General features: G+C 40.8%; 1 protein-coding gene across 7 annotated transcripts in view; it reads left to right on the top strand.

Annotated features, from left to right (window-relative positions):
- Window positions 1-20,099, top strand: part of HMGCR (3-hydroxy-3-methylglutaryl-CoA reductase) — a 53,460-nt gene that overhangs the window by 18,299 nt on the left and 15,062 nt on the right. For 2 of the 7 annotated variants that reach the window (XM_032626437.1, XM_032626438.1), the window contains exons 2-3: window positions 19,142-19,329; window positions 19,755-19,866. In XM_032626437.1, the coding sequence (XP_032482328.1) occupies window positions 19,165-19,329; window positions 19,755-19,866 (277 nt within the window). In that variant the 5' untranslated portion in view covers window positions 19,142-19,164. Of the gene's footprint in view, window positions 1-14,042; window positions 14,152-14,777; window positions 14,810-19,141; window positions 19,330-19,754; window positions 19,867-20,099 lie in introns of those variants that run through there. The other 5 variants (XM_032626439.1, XM_032626435.1, XM_032626436.1 and 2 more) reach the window with 5 other exon arrangements.

Genomic DNA, 20,099 nt, shown 5'->3' with positions numbered 1-20,099 from the left:
TACATATAGCTGATTCACTTTGTTGTACAGCAGAAACTAACACAACATTGTAAAGCAATTATACTCCAATAAAGCTACAAAAAAATTTTTTTAATAAAATAAAATGGATCGTGGTCAAGCCAAACACATCAGGAGCTTTTTTGTTTCGAGCAATAAATCCAAATGGCAGTGGCAATTCAGTTTTTTTCTTAAATTTATTTATTTATTATTTTTGGCTGTGTTGGGTCTTCGTTTCTGTGCGAGGGCTTTCTCCAGTTGCGGCGAGCGGGGGCCACTCTTCATTGCGGTGCGCGGGCCTCTCACTGTTGTGGCCTCTCGTTGTGGAGCACAGGCTCCAGACGTGCAGGCTCAGTAGTTGTGGCTCACGGGCCCAGTTGCTCCCCGGCATGTGGGATCTTCCCAGACCAGGGCTGGAACCCGTGTCCCCTGCATTGGCAGGCAGACTCTCAACCACTGCGCCACCAGGGAAGCCCCGGCAATTCAGTTTCTATTTGTTCTGGCTTAGATCTATAGTACTTGTAGACACCATAACATATATGTTCAATTTGGCCTCTTTAGGTAGGACTTCTGTAACAACCAAGAGCCCCAAATCTGGAATAAATAGAGGTTAAAGGAACCAATGCAGAAATGCCAAGTAGCTTTTTGATATGTTGGCTAAGAAAAGATGTAGAGAACAGTGAACAATCCCACCCTGGGACAAAAAGAGATAAAAACTTCCCTTCTCCCTCTTCCCATGTGTACACAACACATGACCGAATGTGTTGAGTCTTTGAGCAGAGGGTGAAGGTGGGGAATGGTATTTTCCTTGAGTCCTTTCATTGGGTTCCTGGTGCCTTGTATCAGTGCAGCTTTCATGACCCACCTCACTTATAGCACACATCTTAGTTTTTTAGCAAAGCACTTAAAAATGTGCAGTTAGCTCTCACCTGTTGACTAATAAGGCCTAATCACCCAGAGGAAGGGCTCAACAATGTGTATTTTCAGTAAGCGTCCCATAGAGTTTTTTAGGAAACTAGCCTAAACATGGAAAAGCTGCTGAGGAGAATAAGCAATAAATTTTTTAAAATTTCAACATTTACTCAGGTCAAAGTGAAGCCAGGTGTCCAAGCTGCCCTTGCACCATTCATTTGTACAGTTTGTGTGAAGTTTGCAGGTCAAATATGTTTCATGATAAAAGAATTTCTATGATAGAGTAATTTTTATTTGTTCTTTTATCTTGTGCCAGCTGATGATGAAACCCACTTTTTCCAAGTCACACCAGCTGGGAGCAGGGCTAAAATAATTTCAAATAGGAGTCCTCCACTCAGCTGGCCCTGGCAAATTGGGTGAATGACCTCCTCCATTAACTCAAATCCCTTTCAAATAGTACAGGAGGTCATCCTGGGTGCCTCACTGGTCTCTTTATTTGCCTGTGCCATTGGTGGAAGGATCCTAGGCCATTCTTTGCCATCGCCTGCCACTGGGTGGTTCCACTCCAGGTTTCTGATGCCTTCTGAGGCTCCTGGTGTTGACTACACAGATCCCCCAACCACAACTGGCATATCCTCTGTCCTCAACACTTCACCCTACTTAAATTGCATACATTCCAGAATGGCACTGAGGTTAAAGTGGCACAGATTTTTTTTTTTTCCTGCTTTGCTCATCCTTAAGTCCTTGGAAAAGGTAAGGTCAGTGCATATCCTGGTGACTTCAGAATTGCCCTTTCCGAAGAGGCCTAATCCTTTCAGACCAAGCTTTGGTGCCCTTGCTCCTTAGGTTGAGGATGAGTTTTTTCCTAAGAATTTCTGCAGTTCTCAAGGCCCTCTGCTCCACTGCACTAGGACTTGTTTAAACTTGCAGGATAAATATGGTTTATGCTCCCAGACTGGGGCTACCACTGCATGGAATATTCTGAACAGGTTAAAGCAAAGAGTGGAAATATAGTTTGTCTGAAAGCTGTCAAATGGCTGGATTGTAGAAAGTCCAGAAGAAATCTTTTGGGAATATTCTAAGACAGTTACAGCCATCACCATTTGTTGAGTGATGACATACCAGGTATTATGCATACATTCAAGTTTACAACAACCCTGTGAGATAAATCATTGGATACTACAGGTGAGGAAAGGGCCTCAGAAAAGTCAAACAACTTGTCCCAATCATAGAGATAGTAAGTCGGGGAGGAGAGGTCAGGACGAGGGGATTAGGTTTGCTCCCAGGTCCAGGTCCAAGTCTGTGCCCTTACAAGCTCAGCACCACCAGATCAAGACCTTTTGAAGTGAAAGGGCTCTGAGAGACCAGACCAGTTGAGATCAAGATTGTGCTCTATTGTGTTGTTTGAGGAAAGGCAGGTGTATAAACACAAATAAGACAGGTGGATTATTCAAAAAGAAATTGAAGACACAGGGCATTGGGGGAGGGGGAGTTGAGGTGAAAATTCCAACACTCTAATCATGCCTTGGTCTTTGTGGTGACCAGCCCTCATCCTGACACTATCTAGGGACCCCAGCCACTAGTTGTCTAATTAGCATACAAAAGACACTTCCATCACTCTGCAGATTCTAAAGGTTTTAGTAGCTGTGTGCCAGGAACCAGGGACAAAGACCAAATAGCTATTTATTTTGATTATATCATAGTATCCCAAACAAAACAAAAACTAACAAACTTGCCTGCTAAATTTCTGAAACTGGAAATCAAGACATTTCTACTTAAGAACAGGCATAATTACCCTACTTAAGGGGCAGTTGTCTTCTTTGGGTTTCTGGATCTGACAACATAGCACCAATTATCACATACCAACATACTAAGTTGTTTAGATTTTTACATTATTTATACTTACATATACTAAAATATGCTATCCCTTTGCCCCCAGCATCTCCAGGGATAATCCCTCAGTGGTCAGGCTTTCTCTCCATGACTTGCCCCCTGCCTGTGACCTCAATAAGAGTGGGCAGCCAATTCAACCTGGTCCAACCAACCTCTTCCATCTGAATTTGAATTGTGAGGCATAGAGACTAGGAGTTGGGAGATGCATGCCATCAATAGCAGAGCTTTAAGCAGATCTCTCATCTCATGCTGTTGAGATTCCTACCTTCTGCTTGTTTAAATTTTACTTAGATTGCATAAGATCTGGTACTGCATTTTCATACCTGCATCATACCAGACATTGTTTTCAGCAAGCAGAAATGAGATATTTCAATGTGGTCGATCCATTGGTTGGTTAAGTAGCCATTCCCAGTCCCCTCTCCCTTGCTGTTTCCCCCAAAAGAGATTACAAAACTTAAATATTTTATTTCCCTGCTTCTCTTGCATTTAAGGGTGGCCATGTGATAGTTCTGGCCAAAGAAACATAAGTAGAAGTCTTCTGAAGAACTTTGGAGAATTTTTTTTCTGATAAAAGAGATAGATGCAGTATGCCCTTTCACCTTATTTCTCCTTTGAACTATAGGGGAAGCAAAACTTTTCCTCAACCCTCTTAGAGTCTCTGGCTGGGCCTGAGAATTAAGTTGACATAAGACAGGTTAACAAGAGAAAAGTGTACAAATTTCATTTTTTACATCTACGTGAGAGACTTCACAGAAAAATGAAGACCCAAAAAGCAGTTACACCTAAGTGTTTATATACCAGGTTGAACAAAGAGTACTAATTGTGGAAAAGTAACTAAAATATATGGGGAGGCTAAAGGAATATAAGTGTTGATTTAACAAATCTGTTTGTACAGGTTTCCCTTAGCCTTGACTCCTGATCTCTGGTGATAAGAATATTCTTTCCTTCCTGGTGTAGAGAGAGCATCTTCCACATGAAAGAAAAAGTGCTTTCAGGAAGAAAAAAGGAGGTCACAGTGCCTTTCCTGAATCTTCTATTTTTCAAGTGCCTCTAGTTCAAAATTATCCTTGTGCCAAAGTGGTGTATTTGGGGATGGCACATTCTACTACTATTCAGAACCCAGATGTAACACCTGGAGCTTCAGCAGCCCTCTTGGGACCATGTGTCAAAGGCCAACAGAATTGTAGAGGTGCTATTCCTGACACTATTGTGCTACTGGACCAATGCTAGTAACCACCTACCTCCAGATTTCTTGATGTGAGAGGAGGAAAAATGTTTAAACCTCTGTGAGTTAGGTTCTCCATTATCTGCAGCTGAAAAGAATAATTCAAAAGCAACTCATTCGTAAAGACTAATTACCCTGTATATATCCGAAGAAAACAGAAACACTAATCTGAAAAGATACATGCACCCCAAAGTTCATAGCAGCATTATTTACAATAGCTAAGAGATGGAAGCAACCTAAGTGTCCATCAACAGATGAATGGATAAAGAAACTGTGATACACACACACACACACACACACACACACACACACACACACACACAAAATGGAGTACTACTCAGCCATAAAAAGAACTTTGCCACTTGCAACAACATGGATGGACTTGGAGGTATCATGCTTAGTGAAATAGGTCAGAGAAAGACAAATGCTATATGTTATCACTTACATGTGGAGTCTAAAAAATAAAACTAATGAATATAACAAAAAAGAAACAGACTCACAGATACAGAAAACAAACTAGTTGTTACCATTGGGGAGAGGAAAGGGGGGAGGGACAAATAGGGGTAGGAGATTAAGAGATACAACCTACTATGTAAAAAATAAATAAGCTAGGGCTTCCCTGGTGGCGCAGTGGTTGAGAGTCCGCCTGCCGATGCAGGGGACGTGGGTTTGTGCCCCGGTCCGGGAGGATCCCACATGCTGCGGAGCGGCTGGGCCCGTGAGCCGTGACCACTGAGCCTGCGTGTCCAGAGCCTGTGCTCCACGACAGGAGAGGCCACAACAGTGAGAGGACCACGTACCGCAAAAAAAAAAAACAAAAAAAGCTACAAGGATATATTGTACATCACAGGGAATATACCCAATATTTTATAATAGCTATAAATGAAGTATAATCTTTAAAGATTGTGAATCACCGTGTTGAAACTAATAGAACATTGTAAATCAACTACATCTCAATTTTTAAAAAAACGAATTACACTAGTGCAGGGAAAGTACTTCCTGGTATTGAGACAGTAAGCCAAAATGTAAATTTCATTAGTTCTATGCAGTCTTCATTTGTTTTCTAATCACTCTACATATACTCCTTAATCATGGGAACCATATCATCCACCTTACTTAAAATATCCACAATCCTTGAGCAGGGCTGGACCATCAGAAAAGTGTTTTTTAAATACAATATTCTTTTCATGAAGCACTAGGACTCCAGGTAAGGTACACCCCAGAATCTGTAAGCAGTTTCAGAAAATAGTACCCTTTGGAACCAAGGATACTGTTTGTTTTGTTGGAACCAAACAAAAAAACTAAGATGATTCAATACAGGCAGAAGTGACTCACCCTAAGAGGGAGTTATAGATGTGGCTGCAGAGAATACAGTGTTCTCTGTATAAGAAAACCGGAATACAGCCACTTGGCAAAAGACAAAATTGGATCTACACCTCACACCATGTACAAAAATAGACTCCAAAGGAATCAGAGATCTTAATGTAAAGAACAAAACCCAACAAGTACTAAAAGAAAACACAGATGGATTCCTTTATAATCTGGGTGTAGGGAAAGGCTTTTGAATTATAATTCAAAATCCAGATATAATAAAAGACTACATTTAAAAAAACAAAAACAAAACCCAAAACTTTTGCATGGCAAAAATCACTATAAGCAAGGTCAGACAAACTGGAAGAAAACATTTGCAAAATATATCACAAATAATGGGCTAATTCTCATAACAAGAAGTACATCTCAAATCTAACAGCAAGTAGAAGGGTAACACTGACACAGATTAGAGCAACTCGGTAGACAAGCAGGGATATATTACCATTCACTAGCTAGTTCTCATGCATATTAGGACTTCATAGTTAAATCTTACAGGCAGAAAGTTTCAAACGCTTACCTATCTCTGATAGACTCTTTCAGTAGTCAGGTGGTGTCAAATCTAGTGTGCAGAAGAATTTCTGTCAAATCTGTAATATGCACCCTATATTTTAAGAAATATAAGTAGAATTCAAGGATACTTTTGACTGGGACATTTTCCCTCCTCACATGGTTTTAAAAAAATTAAAAAGCTTTGGGATTCTGCTGGAGTTCTGATTTTACACTGATTTTAGAAAATAACTCCCACAAATAATATGCTTCCTCTGTCCAACAAAGATAAGAGTTTACATATTGGAATCATAGTAACTCCACCTGTATGTAGAAGCTTCATGAATTCCTGCTTAACCAGCCATCAGCCCTCTTGTCCTTTCTTTGAAATACTCAGGGCAAGAAATGTTTGTTGACTTGACTTGACTGGGCAAGTTCCTGCTTAACAGTATTTATAACCAGAGTCATAGTTTCACTATTGTTAGAGCCATCAACAAATATATATTGATCACTTTCCATATGTAAACTAGAGTACTTGCAAGCTTAAAAATGTTGACATCCACCAGTTACGGGGACCAGGTCTACTCAGAGGCCAAGGACAACCAAAGTGAGAAAATAAGAGGCCTTCAGAATGTGGTTTGTGAGTGGAATACTATTGCCCAGGCATTAGGAAGGAATTATAACGATTTTGGGGGGAACAGGGCCAGCTTCTGAAATGGCTTAGGGCTTATAGTCAAAAGAGGCCCAGTAGGAATATAAAAGGAATGAAAAGGCTGGCATGGCAACCCATGATGCAGTCCTCACAGCTACGAGGTACCTCTTGCCACGTCTCCTGCTCGTGTGTCAGCAGCAGCAGCAATTCCTGGCAGGCTGAAGACTTCCACCTTCAAGTGTCAACCATCAAGTCTTCCAACTTTTTTGTCTCAAGGCTTTTTCCAAAGCCTCAGTATCTCTGCTCCGCGTACATGTAGCTGGAAGTGTGCCCCAGAAGGCATTCTCAACCAAAGAGTGAGGGACAAGTGATCCCACCTCACCACCACTCCCCCACCCCCTCTCCGCCATCCTTCAGAGGGCCATTCTACAGAGGGTCCCCAGCAGAACTGAGCCCCAGTTGCCCACAGTGGTGGCTAGCTGGATACTGGCCTTTTCCTTCTTCCCTGTTATTCTTTGCATTCTTATTCTGACCTCCTGGAGTCATCCCCCAAATGAGTTACTGCACTAGGGTTTTTGACCCAGTCTTTGCCTTTGGGGGAATGCAAACCAAGACAGTCCTACTCTCGGTGAAGGAGGAATAGGATCAACTGAAAAAGCAGGTTGAAGTTTTAGACTCACTCAGGCCTGCTTGGAAAGAATAGGGTACCAGAGAGAAGTGGGTCTATCATATGTGTGCAGGGGAGAGTGGACAGAAATGCTTCTGTTATATTTAAGGGCTACCCAAATCAGAATGCCTTCCTTCTCTGTACCTGACTATACTTTTATCTTTTTCTTTTTACTAGAATGAGAAGGGCACCTAAAAACAGAGACCAAACAGTTTCACTCTCACTTTATTCCCTATTAAATGCAGTGTCACACAATGGCCAGATATTACAATCTGAGCTTTAAACTCTTTACCAAAATTGAGATTATTTGGTGTCCAACTAGTCCTAGATTCCAAAATAAAGATGGCTCCTCTTGTGAGGAATAAAGTAGAGGAGACCTAAGGCTTTGTCCACAGCCTGTAATCAAGCTCCTGGAGAGTTTCTAGAGCAACTGTTTCAATAAAGGACTGGGCAAGGGTCTGTTCTGGCTACTTGCATTACCTTCTTTAGGGCAAAAATTATTAGCCCAACTATAATTATCTTAACTTTCCTTGGTGTACATGGGTCAAATTCCTTCCTAAACGTGTATTTCAAAAGAACAAGCAAGCGGGAGTTCTGAGCAGAGAGGCATTGAGCAGTCTTTGCAGATGTTTTATGTTCTCCCTTGGGGAAGATAAACAGCCCATCTTTCTAGAGGAAGCACAGAGACCTTGGCAATACCGTTCGTTTTTTTTTTTTTAACATCTTTATTGGAGTATAATTGCGTTACAATGGTGTGTTAGTTTCTGCTTTATTACAAAGTGAATCAGCTATACATACACATATATCCCCATATTGCCTCCCTCTTGCATCTCCCTCTCACCCTCCCTATTCCACCCCTCTAGGTGGTCACAAAGCAGGCAATACCTTTCTTGAGAACAGAGGTTAGTTTGCTAATTCTACTCATTCTCCAGGAGAAGGGAAAAATTAGCTTTAGGGATGTTTGGACCCAGCTAGGGAGATTTTATCAAGAACATCTCATAACATACTGTCATTCAAGAAGCACAAATTCTTCAAGGCCTGGAAAGAGCAAAGTCAAACGGAAAAAGTAAGATTTTAGGGATGAGACAAGGTCAGGAGACTTATCAGTGCTCATCGGGGCCCCCAAGACATGGGCTTTGAAAGCATCAATAACTAGTTTCAGTTCAGTCCAGCTGAAACAAATGTGGAAAGAACTGGAAACCTTCTCAGGGAGGCAGGAGTCACAGGCCTAAGCAATTTCAGAGAAGGAGGTAGCCATTGTGGTAAAAAAGCATGGAGATCATGGTAGGTATTAAACGATGCAGAGGAAAAAGCAGGGAAATCAAGACCACACGCTGGTTGAAAGTTGCTGGTAACTATTCATTCAGTGTTACAGGTGTTAAAGCAATGAATAAGACCAGTGAGGCCCTTTATTCTTTTTTTCTTTTTCTTTTTTTTTCTTTTGGCTGTACCACTTGGCTTGCAGGATCTTAGTTCCCTGACCAGGGACTGAACCTGAGTCCTTGGCAGTGAAAGTGCAGTCCTAACCACTGGACCACCAGGGGATTCCCAAGACCCTTTATTCTGAGAAGAGAGAAAGAGAGCCCTCTTTGCTAGTTTCACAGATTACCTTTTTATGTTCAACCATTTGTAATATTATACATTTTCGGTGGATTTAGCTGAAACTCAAGTCTAGATGTTAATGAGAATTCCATTGACCTTTCAAGCTAATGTTTATAAAATAACAGATCTTTGATCTTAGGTTTATATCTTTTGCTATGCCCCTAAAATCTTGATAGTAAAATTGTTTCCTGTTTTTGAGTTAAGTGATCAGCAACTGGTTTGGGTACTTACTGTATGCTCACCCAGTGTGGGGACAATATGGAAGATTTAGAGGTGGGAGCCTTTCTTCAGTTTTGAGCTGGGCACATTGTCGAAAAAAAGGTTACATTCCCCAGCTCCCTTGTTGCTAGGTATGGCCTTGTATTTCTGGCCACTGAGATATAAACAATGAAAAGGAGCTGACTCAGTTGGGAGGGGCCCTTTTTCCACCCTTTTGTTTTTATTCTGCTCCTTCCAAAAGGACTGAAATGCAGATATGGAAATGGAGCTCCAGTTGCCATCTTGGACCATAAGGTGACCCTGAGGATGGAAAACACAGGCTGAGGATGGTGAAGCAGAGAGACAGAAGGGTCCCTGAAAGCATCTTGCACTTCCATGTTAATCCTAGATGAACTATTTCCAGTTTTCTTTACCCAAGAATAAAAAGAAACGCTCATCTTGTTGAAGCCACTTCTAGTTTAGGCTTTCTGTTACTTGTAGCCAAATTCATTGCAATTTGTAGCAGATACAGTTAGGGTGCTATATACTTTTTGGGCCATATTTACGTACGAGCGACAGTACTTTCATATTAAAAGATGGCCTGCTATTTGCAGGCCTGGGCAATTGTTCTTTGTCTTTTCTTTCAATGGAGTTGCTCAGGGAAGCTGAAGAGAGCCCCCTTGCGCCATCATCCTTCTTTATTTTCTTTTACACTTGCCTTGTTTTTTCTCGCACCATTATAATTTCCTCCCTCAACTGGGAGCAAATATAAAGCTGAAGGAAGAGGTTGGGATTGGAAGAATGAAGGTGAACAGGAAGAAGATACTGGGGACTTGACAACTGAGCTGGATACAGATTTTATAGTAAATGGCTCACTCCACTCTTATCAACTGAGACCAGGACCAGGTTTGCTACTGAAGGAGAAAAAGTGGTGCTCACACTTGGGTCAAAATGAGTTCTTTTTCTTTCCCCTTTTATTGGTCTTTCATTGACTTTTTTTGGGAACCAGTCACCCTAGCCAAGAATCCCTAAGAATCTCGGGAATAGATGTTTACTCCTCATTATAGATATGCTGTTTCTATTGATATGCTGTCTGAACATTCTTTTTTCCTGAGGAGTGTAAATTCCTTTAAAAGAAAAAAAATATATATATTCCAATATATCTCATACCCACTCCCCAACTGATTCTACAAAGCTGGGGAAGGGCCTAAAGAGAGGAATGGGGAAACTAAAGAAAATCACTATTAAACAGTGAAAGCAGGTTTGGTGGACAGAAGAAATCTTTAACTGTGGGCACCCTCTCCTGCAGAGACCTTTGCTCCTAACTTCAAGAGAGGCTCCAGCTATTGATTTCTGTTTAGAAAGTTTTAGAAACAAAGAAGCAGAATTCTAAGTTTTGCTACTGAAGTAAAATAGCAAAAAAAATTTAAAAAGAGGAGTAGCCAAGACTTTGGCCCACGTGAGATGCCACCAGTAGAAACTTGAGATCAGCCAACCTGCTCATGACTTCCTCACCTTTTAAATATCTCCTATCCTACAGTACTTCAAGATTTCTGCCTAATTAAATGTTCTGCTCCTGTATCTGTCACCTCCATTCTCATGCTCACAATCTTGACTCTAGTGCCTACAATAGCCTTCCTTCAAACCACTTCCTCCCCTTGTTCAAAACGCCCTGCACCCCAACTCCATGCCCTACCTCTTTTCTCAGTGGACCCTTGGCATACCTCACTCAGAACCCTTACCATGTTATCTGGAAGGATCCGTTTGTGTATGTTTTCTTATTTAAATCTGCACCTTGAGGGACTTCCCTGGCGGTCCAGTGGCTAAGCCTCCCCGCTCCCAATGCAGGGGGCCCGGGTTCGATCCCTAGTCAGGGAGCTAGATCCCACACGCCACAACTAAAAGATCCTGCATGCCGCAACTAAGACCTGCGCAGCCAAATAAATAAATATTAAAAAAAAGACTCTGCGCTTCCACTGCAGGGGGCGTGGGTTCAATCCCTGGTTGGGGAACTAAGATTCCACATGCCGTGCGGCACAGGTAAAATATATATATACATATAAGAATCTGTACCTTGAGTGCCTAGCCCTTTGCCTAGCACAGAGTAGCTCCTCCGTGAATATTTCTTGACCTTGAGCAGGAGCGATAATCACAACATCTGCCAAAAGCTAAGTGACCAGTTATCAGTTGTAATGTACTAGTTAAAAAAGACATCCCTGAAATTTAAAAAAAAAAATTTTGTGCAAGACAAAGAGAGAGAGAAAATTACCCAAAGCTGGAAGATATAAATTTGAACACAGCTGGGAACTGTGAATGGGAAATAAGTAAAACTCTTTGTTGATGTTATGAAAGGTCTTTCACAATGGATCATCAGAAGCTTCAACAATCATGATATGTGCTAATACTAAAGATAGCACAGTGGAGTGGTTTAGAGCATGTGCTCAGGAAATGGACTTCAAAGTTCATATTCCAGCTGTGTAAACCTAGGCAGATTACTTAACTTCTCTGTTTCTGTAGCTCCATCATTTGTAAAATGCAGATTCTACTAATGCTTTCTGAATGTTATGAGAATTAAAGGAGTTAATAAAAATAAAGCACTTAGAAAAGTGGCTAGTGCATAGAAAGAGCTATGTAAAATTTTACTACTATTGTTATTATTGTTCCTGTTATAATTCCTCATCCTAAAGCATGGCCTATGACAACAAGAAGAAGGAAAAGTGATGGAGGGCTAACATACTTATATAAGTAAATACTAAGAGCTATGTGGATAAAGATGGCAATGTGGGCCATTCACTACTTTAAATCTAAATTGTACTTTTATAAACTCTTTGCTGTGAGGGTAAACCCACAAAAGAAGAAAGCACAGATTCCTTTGTCCCCACGCCCCCACTTTCCCCTTCTATGTGTGTCCTTGTCAAATTTTGTGATTTATCATTAAGTACAAATTATTATTTAAGTGCATAAAGATCCTTTTGACATAAATTGGGAATCATATAGAAGTTGTTTTAAGAACATAAAACTAGACAATTAGAGTTTCTTTATTACTTGCTTTTGAACTCATAATCTCACTGGCGTTCTTAATTAAGCCGAGTTTGGGAATACAGTTTCCAGATCTTGGTCTAAAGACTTTTTGTTGAAACACCTTCATAATCCTTATTTGAATTTATATTAGTAAGCATTTATATAATCTGTAACTTATAATTCTGAGATAGCTGGTCCTTTTGACTTCTGGGGACATTAAAAGTACGACAAAGTTTCTAGCTCTGAGTACTTACAGATCTTTTTTTCTTTCTTCTTCTTCCTTTTGATAAGACTCATAATAGGATACTTTAGTTTTTGGTTACTTCCCCTTAGTCTTCTTCACTGTGAAAACTCTTTCCTTCCATTATGATCAATTCAACAAATATTTAACAGTCATCTAATTTTATGAAGGGGTATAAGGTTTATAAAGGAAGTTTCCATGTCTGTCATGTGGCTGCTATAACTCCAGTGCCAACCAAGGTGCGTTGCACATAATGGGTGCTTGAAAAGTATTTCGTAAAGAGATAGGAATAAAGATCCTATACTGAAGCAGTGGAGGATAGTAGAACCAGTATAAGTTTTAGATATGTGTTCAAATCTCAGTTTTCCAAATTATTATCTATGTGATCTAAAGCAAGTTGTTTAACAAACTCATTTTTTCTTGTAAATGGAAATATCTATTTCATAAGGATTATGAGAATTTATCAAGATAATAGTTTATTAAAACTCCTCCTGAGTGTATAGTGGGTATCCGGGACTGCGTTTCAAAATATAGGTCTTTAAACGTTGAGGGGATTGCAATTCCTGTTCTTAAGAAAGTTCCACATAATAATAACACAGGTCACAGAATATGGACATGTTATGGGTGTTCAGAGTAGGGAGAGATGACTGTATTTGAGGGCATCAGGAAACGAGGTGACATATGAAATAGTCCTTGAAGGAGAGTTAGGATTTCAACAGTTGAAATGTGCAGGCATGTCCAGATTAAACAGAGAACATAAACAGGGAGCAAAAAGGTACTGAGTGTGACTGAAAAAAGGACAGTTACTCTTTTGGCTGAAATGTAGGGTTGACACAGGAAGTAGTGAGAGATAATAAATGTGGGGTAGGGCCATATTGGGGTTGCCAATTTCTTTAATTCAACAGACAATGAGCAACTCTTGGTAATTTGGGGGTAGGCCAACGGAATAATAGGATTGGAAGGTGGAAGCACCTAAGCGTGGAGAGACCAGTTAGGAGAGGCTATTGCATTATTTCAGGCAAGAGATAATAAAGGTCTGCAGCAGGGAGGGGTCAGAGGGAAAGCAGACACGACAAAAAAGCAGGCACATTTCAGAGCGAATCGACAGTCTGTGCCTAGTGCCTTGTGCTGTAGGGAGAGAGGGAGAGAAGGGGGAAGAGAAGGAGGGAGATGGGGAAGAGGAGGAGGGAGAGAGAAACCCCATGACTGGAGCCATTTACACTATTTACAGGAATGGGTAAATCACAGGAAAGTGTCGGTTTGGGTTTCGGAAATGGGTCAGCTTGAGGTTTGGATTGCTCCTTGCTGCCACCTTCCCTTTTGTACATCCTGGTTTTCAGGGCCACCTCCACCTCTCTCCACCAAGTAATTGTGCATTCTATCCTTGACCTGACCCTGCGTTTATCTTCACGCCCCAATTCTGCTCTCTACTACTCCTGGCCATTGTACTCTCACAGCCACAGTGACCCCAGCTCAGGTCCTGGGCTGTAGGACACTCCACCCGCCAGATCCCCTATCGTCTTCGCCTAGGCAGCTTCCATGCGTGCGCCCCCACGGCTCTGTGACCAATAGGCAGGCCCTAGTGCTGGGATTCGACTGGCTATTGGTTGGCTGAGCCATGGTGAGAGATGGTGCGGTGCCCGTTCTCAGCACGGGTGAGAGCTGTGGGCGGTTGTTAAGGCGACCGTTCGTGACGTAGCGCCGTCAGGCCGAGCAAGTCCCAGATGATTGGCTAGACGATCGGACGATCCTTCCTTATTGGTCACAGGCTCGTCCGGCTCCGAGCGTGCGTAGAAGCAAAGGTTTCTTCCGCTCCGCGTCTTCGTTGACTGGAGACGCGCGGAGCGCCAGCTCCCGGGGACTGTGGCCTTTGGTGAGATAGGGAGGTGAGGAGGGCGGCGGTGGGCGGGAGCGGGTTAGGGTTGTGCAGGTGGCGGTTCTCGAGTTCCGTCCGGCTCTGGAAAGGGGCAGCCGGCACCTCCTGCCGACCCGGGGGGAGCTGCGCTGGCGGCTTTGCCCGGGGTGGCGCCCCGGTCCCGCGGGGACTGCGAGGAGACGTCCTTGACGCGCGGCCGGCCGAGTGGCGGCCCGCATCTATGCCGGGGAGCCCGCGGGCCAAGCTGGGCCAGAGGGGCGGGCGGCGGGCCGGCCTCTTCTGGGCTCCCGTCTCCATCGGTGGACCGGCGGGGCGGCGCCGCGTTCGCTGGCCCTGTCCGAAGTCGGCGGTGCTGGCCAAGCAGTCACGATCGTCGGGGCGGAAAGGGTGCCAGGCAGGGTGATCTCGGAGTCCCCTTAATTCGAGGAATGCTGGTGGGCTGTGGGGCAGCCAGGCCCGCAGGTTGGGGAGGGAACGCGAGAAGGTCTGTCAGGTGTGGGCATTCACGCCCAGGCTTGCAGTTATCACTGGGCTCACGCCCTGGCGCTGCTGTTCGTCAGCACCTTAAATGCTGCTGACTAACCCAGAGCCGTGAAAGAACCGTGGATCTGCATAGATGCGTCTGGTTATTTCCAGGAGAAACGGATTGAGAGGATGCAGAGCCCAAGGTAGAGACTTGTCCGAAGACTTCAACGATTCTTACTCTCCGTCTCCTTCCTCTCCTTTCTTCTTCTTCTTTTTTTTTTTTTTTTTTTTGTCAGGGGGCGTGGTCTCCTTGGTGCTGATTGCTGATGTCCTTTAGTCCAAACCTTGTAGGTTTTTCGGAATATTTGGTTTTGGTATTTTGATAAGGAAGAACGTACCTTGGAGACTCACAAATAGAACAGTCAGTTTTTGCAGTAGGAGGAGGTTGATGTACTTCATCTTAAATGGTCGTTTGAAATTTTTCAGGTCTTTGAGGACATGCCTTCTTAGACTTGGTCTTGAAAAGTCATGGGAAACATCTGTTTCCAGGCCGTACTAAGTAATCGTGTAAAATTTTAAAGTCACGCAATGTAGAGAATGTATTTTTTATGTTTGCTTGTGAATTAATTTTTTTATCCGTGCAATGAAAGACATTTTTGGATTTAGAGGTAATCTAGAAAGGCCCAGAGTGTGACAGACTGGATTGTGAGGGCCTGCTTGGTGGTAGTGTCTTTCCAACTTGCGATAAACTTGGCAGTAAAGACAATGGGAGTTAGTAATATGAAGGCTTAAAAATGTGCAAAGATTACAGCATTAACATGTGAAAACGGTTGTGTGTGTGGCATAAGCATTTCAAGATGAAGTGTGTGCGCACACATGTGCACGTGCTCTTTTTATTCTTGTATGATCCAGTTTCTAGGCCATGGATAGATTAACACATCTATATCACTATTTAGGTTGACCATATGAAATTGCTGATATTTGACATTTGACCGTTTTTCCCATACAAAAAATAGCAGTTTCATATGGTTCACTTAATACTTGCCTTTGTTAAAAAACTTTGGAGCTCTAGCTTCATAAGTGAATAAAAAGATATGTGACTTACACAGAGGCACACCATGTCATAGAATTGGGTGTAGAATCCAGGTTTCCTGATTCCAGTGTGAGAATTTTTTTTTTCCATAGGATACTGGGTTGAGCAGCAGAATTCTCGATCCTGTTGGAATAAAAATGACTCAGTACAAGACATGGTTTATTTATTTGTTTGTTTGTTTATTTTTGGCTGCGTTGGGTCTTTGTTGCTACGCATGGGCTTTCTCTACTTGCGGTTGAGCGAGGGCTGCTCTTCGTTGTGGTACGTGGGCTTCTCATTGCGGTGGTTTCTCTTGTTGCAGAGCATAGGCTCTAGGTGCACTTGCTTCAGTAGTTGTGGCTCACGGGCTGAATTCAGTAGTTCTGGTGCACGGGCTTAGTTGCTCCGTGACATGTGGGATCTTCCTGGACCAGGGCTCGAACCTGTGTCCCCTGCATTGGCAGGCGGATTCTTAACCACTGCACCACCAGGGAAGTCCCCTACATGGTTCTTGCCTTCAAAGAGACAAAACGTACACAGCAATTAATATGAGAACAATGTAAGATAGTGTATAATCAAGTACTGGAATGTGTAGCACAGGAAGAGTGCTGAGTGGGAGGAAAGAATCAGAGTAAGATGCCAAAGCATCTTTTTCTGCAATTGGCCATAGTAGGTGGTTTTTGTAGCATATTGAATTAGAGTTTGGGGATTCAATTTAATTTAAATTATCCATTCTTTTGAATAATCTGTGAAATGTTTGCAGCACACTTCAGTCTGAGTAAGCAAGGCATACATTGCCTAACTTGATTTTTTAAACTAAAATTTATTTTTATTGCAGCATGGCCTAAATACTGTACTTTGAATTGGCATGAGCTGTCTATTGCCTGCTAGTGCCACTTGCAACTGCTGATGAAGTTGGAAGATTGGATTCCATGGCATTTAAATGATTTGCAAAAACACAGGGAAATGGAGAGGGTGCTAGTGGGAAATGTGCAATTATAGTTACTTTTGACACACCTTTGTACATTTGGTTACTCATTTTGTATTTCCAAATAGGTGAGGTTCTCTGTGTTTGGAGACGATTTATGAGATCATGTCACGGGATCACGTGTAAATCTTTTCCGGAATGTTGCAAAGATGACTTTACACCTAGGAAAGAAATGCTCCAGTATTGACAATGCTACCGTGAAGCTTTTGAGGGAAAACATAATGTCCCTAATATATAATTATAGATTAATAATGCTAAACCTATTTGTGATCAAATTGGGGTGCCTTCTTGCTAGCAGCTCAGATTTTAATTCAACCGAATTAACTTTTTAATAGTGAAGAATACATTTTCTTGTTAAGGGAATATTCTAAATTGAGGGGGCTTGGGCGGAGAGAGTGTTAGAAACTTTGACCTAGTTTCAAAATGTGTTTTTAGTTAATTCATTTTCTGCAACACTGATGCTAGTTGATCCTTTAGACTAGTTTATAGGGTTTTGTTTTTTTGTTTTTAAATATAAGGAAGTTATGTGATAGAAGGCTGTCATGAAAATCTAGGCTCTTATGAGGCTTTTAGTTGAAATGAAGTAGAGTTCAAATCTAAGATATGATTAATATTCTCCAATACTTTAAGTCCAAGTCCCTGCTAATTTAATAGAAAGTATGTTTGTTATTGTTCATTTTCCAGGATAGTATAGGAAATGTATAGCCTCTCTTCCCAACCCCATCCTCCCTTAATATGTTCTCTGAATGCAGAGAACTGGGGGGCTTGAAGTGGGGGAGTTATATCCATATCTTTAAAAAAGTCATCTTTAGGTCTGTTTCAAGATGTGTCAATAAAATGCATGCTACTGTAGCTTAAGAATTTATTTTTAATTAGCAGGTATTTGTTGAGCAACTGCTATGTATGAATGCAATGTGCTGGAGGATGAAATGAGCAATAGGCCTCAGGGAGGAAGGTTGAAAAAGCCTGAATAAACACAGGCAGATGCATGCCACATTTATACATTTCAGTGACCTGCCTGCCTTTTAAAATTGAGACCCACAATAAGAAATACATGTTATGTCGGAAGCCAGTACAAACACTCATATGTATAATTTCATGAAACGTAATGTTTCAAAAAATAATATCTACCCATACCACATGCCTTACCCACAGCTTTTTTCTCTTTTTCCTTTTATTTTAAAATATTTGTTCTGACTCATAAACTTGATTTCATGATCTCATCGATCCAGTGAAGGGTTGTGACCTGTGGTTTGGAAACCAGGTATCTATTTGGTGGCCTGGTGTGGCTGAAATGTAGAGAATAGAGAACATTGAGTGATGCAGTGAGAGGTGATGCTTAGTAATTGCTTTGGTTTGTAAAAGCATCTCTTATTTTCTTTTCCCTAACACTTTAAATAGATTAATGCTTTATTTTCCTTAATTTGGTTCCTTTTTCTTTCTTCAATAAATGAATCACTTTCTTAATTATTACCATAAATGTGAGATTCATTTGAATTCTTGATAGTCTGTCAATCAGTGGCCTTAAAATTAAATCTTAATTGATTTTTATGGGTAGTTAATATGCTTTATCATAAGCATTAATTTTAGTGTAAGAAGGCTTGCAAGTTCCTATATTAGAGATTAATAACTATACTAGATTTTTTTTTAAACCAGAATATCAAAATTATTATTACTGTTATTTAGCCAGCAAACATGGAAAAGTTTTGCCATGGTAGTCATTAGGTCAAAATAACCCATATTCTGTTGGGAATTTTTCAGTGCTGTATGTCTACTTTGGCCAGCCATCCTCTTATTCTAGTACTGTTCCAGCATTTTTATTAAATGCTGTTAAAGTTTGGGAAAAGACCTCTGGTGACAGCAACATTGGGAAGGTTTATTAAACATTTTGCTAGTGACATATTATGCCATGTGTTTTATGGAATGGAAAAGTCTAATGGACTCCTGCCCTTGAAGAGCTTTATAAACTAAGATAATGATTTACAGGAGGACACTGAACAAGTAGATTGTTTGGTATTTACCTTTTGCATAACTAGAATGTAGAGAATGAAGAGGGTGCTTATATGCATTTTGTGTCAGGGTAATCAGAAAATAAATGTGAATGGTGGTTTCTCACTTTTGTTTTGTGCTTTATTGCTCTCCTCCTTGCCTCAGATAATAATCAGGCTGAGGTATTATTTGGTTTGATCTTAAATGCTCGAATTCATACAACTGGTAAGAAAAAGCAGCTTTTAAGTTGTTTGTTAGTGAATAATAGAGGATTTAAGTGTTGTGAGTAAAGAAGTAATAACAGTCCTCTTATTTTAATTTTGTAATTATTTTCCAGAATTATAAGGAATACTGTCAAATAGTTTTATTCTTAATATACAAGACGCTGCATACAAATCAGGGTTTACAATGCACTTTTCCTTAAAATGTTTTCCTAAGAATACAGTGAGCTGTATACTAAGTGTTCATACTTGATATTCCTTCCAGGATCCAAGGATCCCTCAGCTACAATGTTGTCAAGACTCTTCCGAATGCATGGCCTCTTTGTGGCTTCCCATCCCTGGGAAGTCATAGTGGGGACAGTGACACTGACCATCTGTATGATGTCCATGAACATGTTTACTGGTAACGATAAGATCTGTGGTTGGAATTATGAATGTCCAAAGTTTGAAGAGGTTTGTGAGATTAATCTGATTATTGACTAAATACATTTTGAATTTCTAAAGAGTGTTTCCTTTTAGAGACCACATAATCAAAAAAACTTATGAGTAAAATTTTTATTTCAGTATTCATAACTTTCATTTACTTATATAGTATGGAAATGCACTGGAAATACTTCTCTTTTGCTTTTGGTATACAAATGAGTGTAATTGACTTTACTTGAGAAATATAGCTTTCATAAGTGACTAACAGTGAAAAATGATCGGCTTAAACATTAGATTGTTTAAAAATTAGGAGTAAATTTTTGATTTGCATTGTAATATTTTATTTGACTTGTGCCTAAATTTATACTATCATGATGGTATGTAAACTAATGATGCATGCAAAATAAAAATTCTTATTTTTAATTTGGATTTTTCTTTTCTATCTCTCCCAATAGGATGTCTTGAGCAGTGACATCATAATTCTGACAATAACACGATGCATAGCAATCCTGTATATTTACTTCCAGTTCCAGAATTTACGCCAACTTGGATCAAAATATATTTTGGGTAATAATTTTATATATTTTTGTATGCTATCAAATTTTTGATTTACTGTGGAAATTTACCTGTTTGTTTAAATCATGTGTGTGGAAATGTGTGTGCTGCATGTATTCAATACTTTTATTTCTTTTTATTCAAGTTAGACGTTCTGCTATTTGAGACTTTCATAATCTGGAGAAAATAGTATTATTTCTCTCAGAATATCATATGGGACTGTGTGTTATTGTGTGTGTAAAAAA

The sequence above is a fragment of the Phocoena sinus genome, chromosome 3 (assembly GCF_008692025.1).
Source record: "Phocoena sinus isolate mPhoSin1 chromosome 3, mPhoSin1.pri, whole genome shotgun sequence".
NCBI lineage: Eukaryota > Metazoa > Chordata > Mammalia > Artiodactyla > Phocoenidae > Phocoena > Phocoena sinus.
Note: the sequence above shows the minus strand (reverse complement) of the source record. Positions and strands in the feature narration are given on the sequence as shown.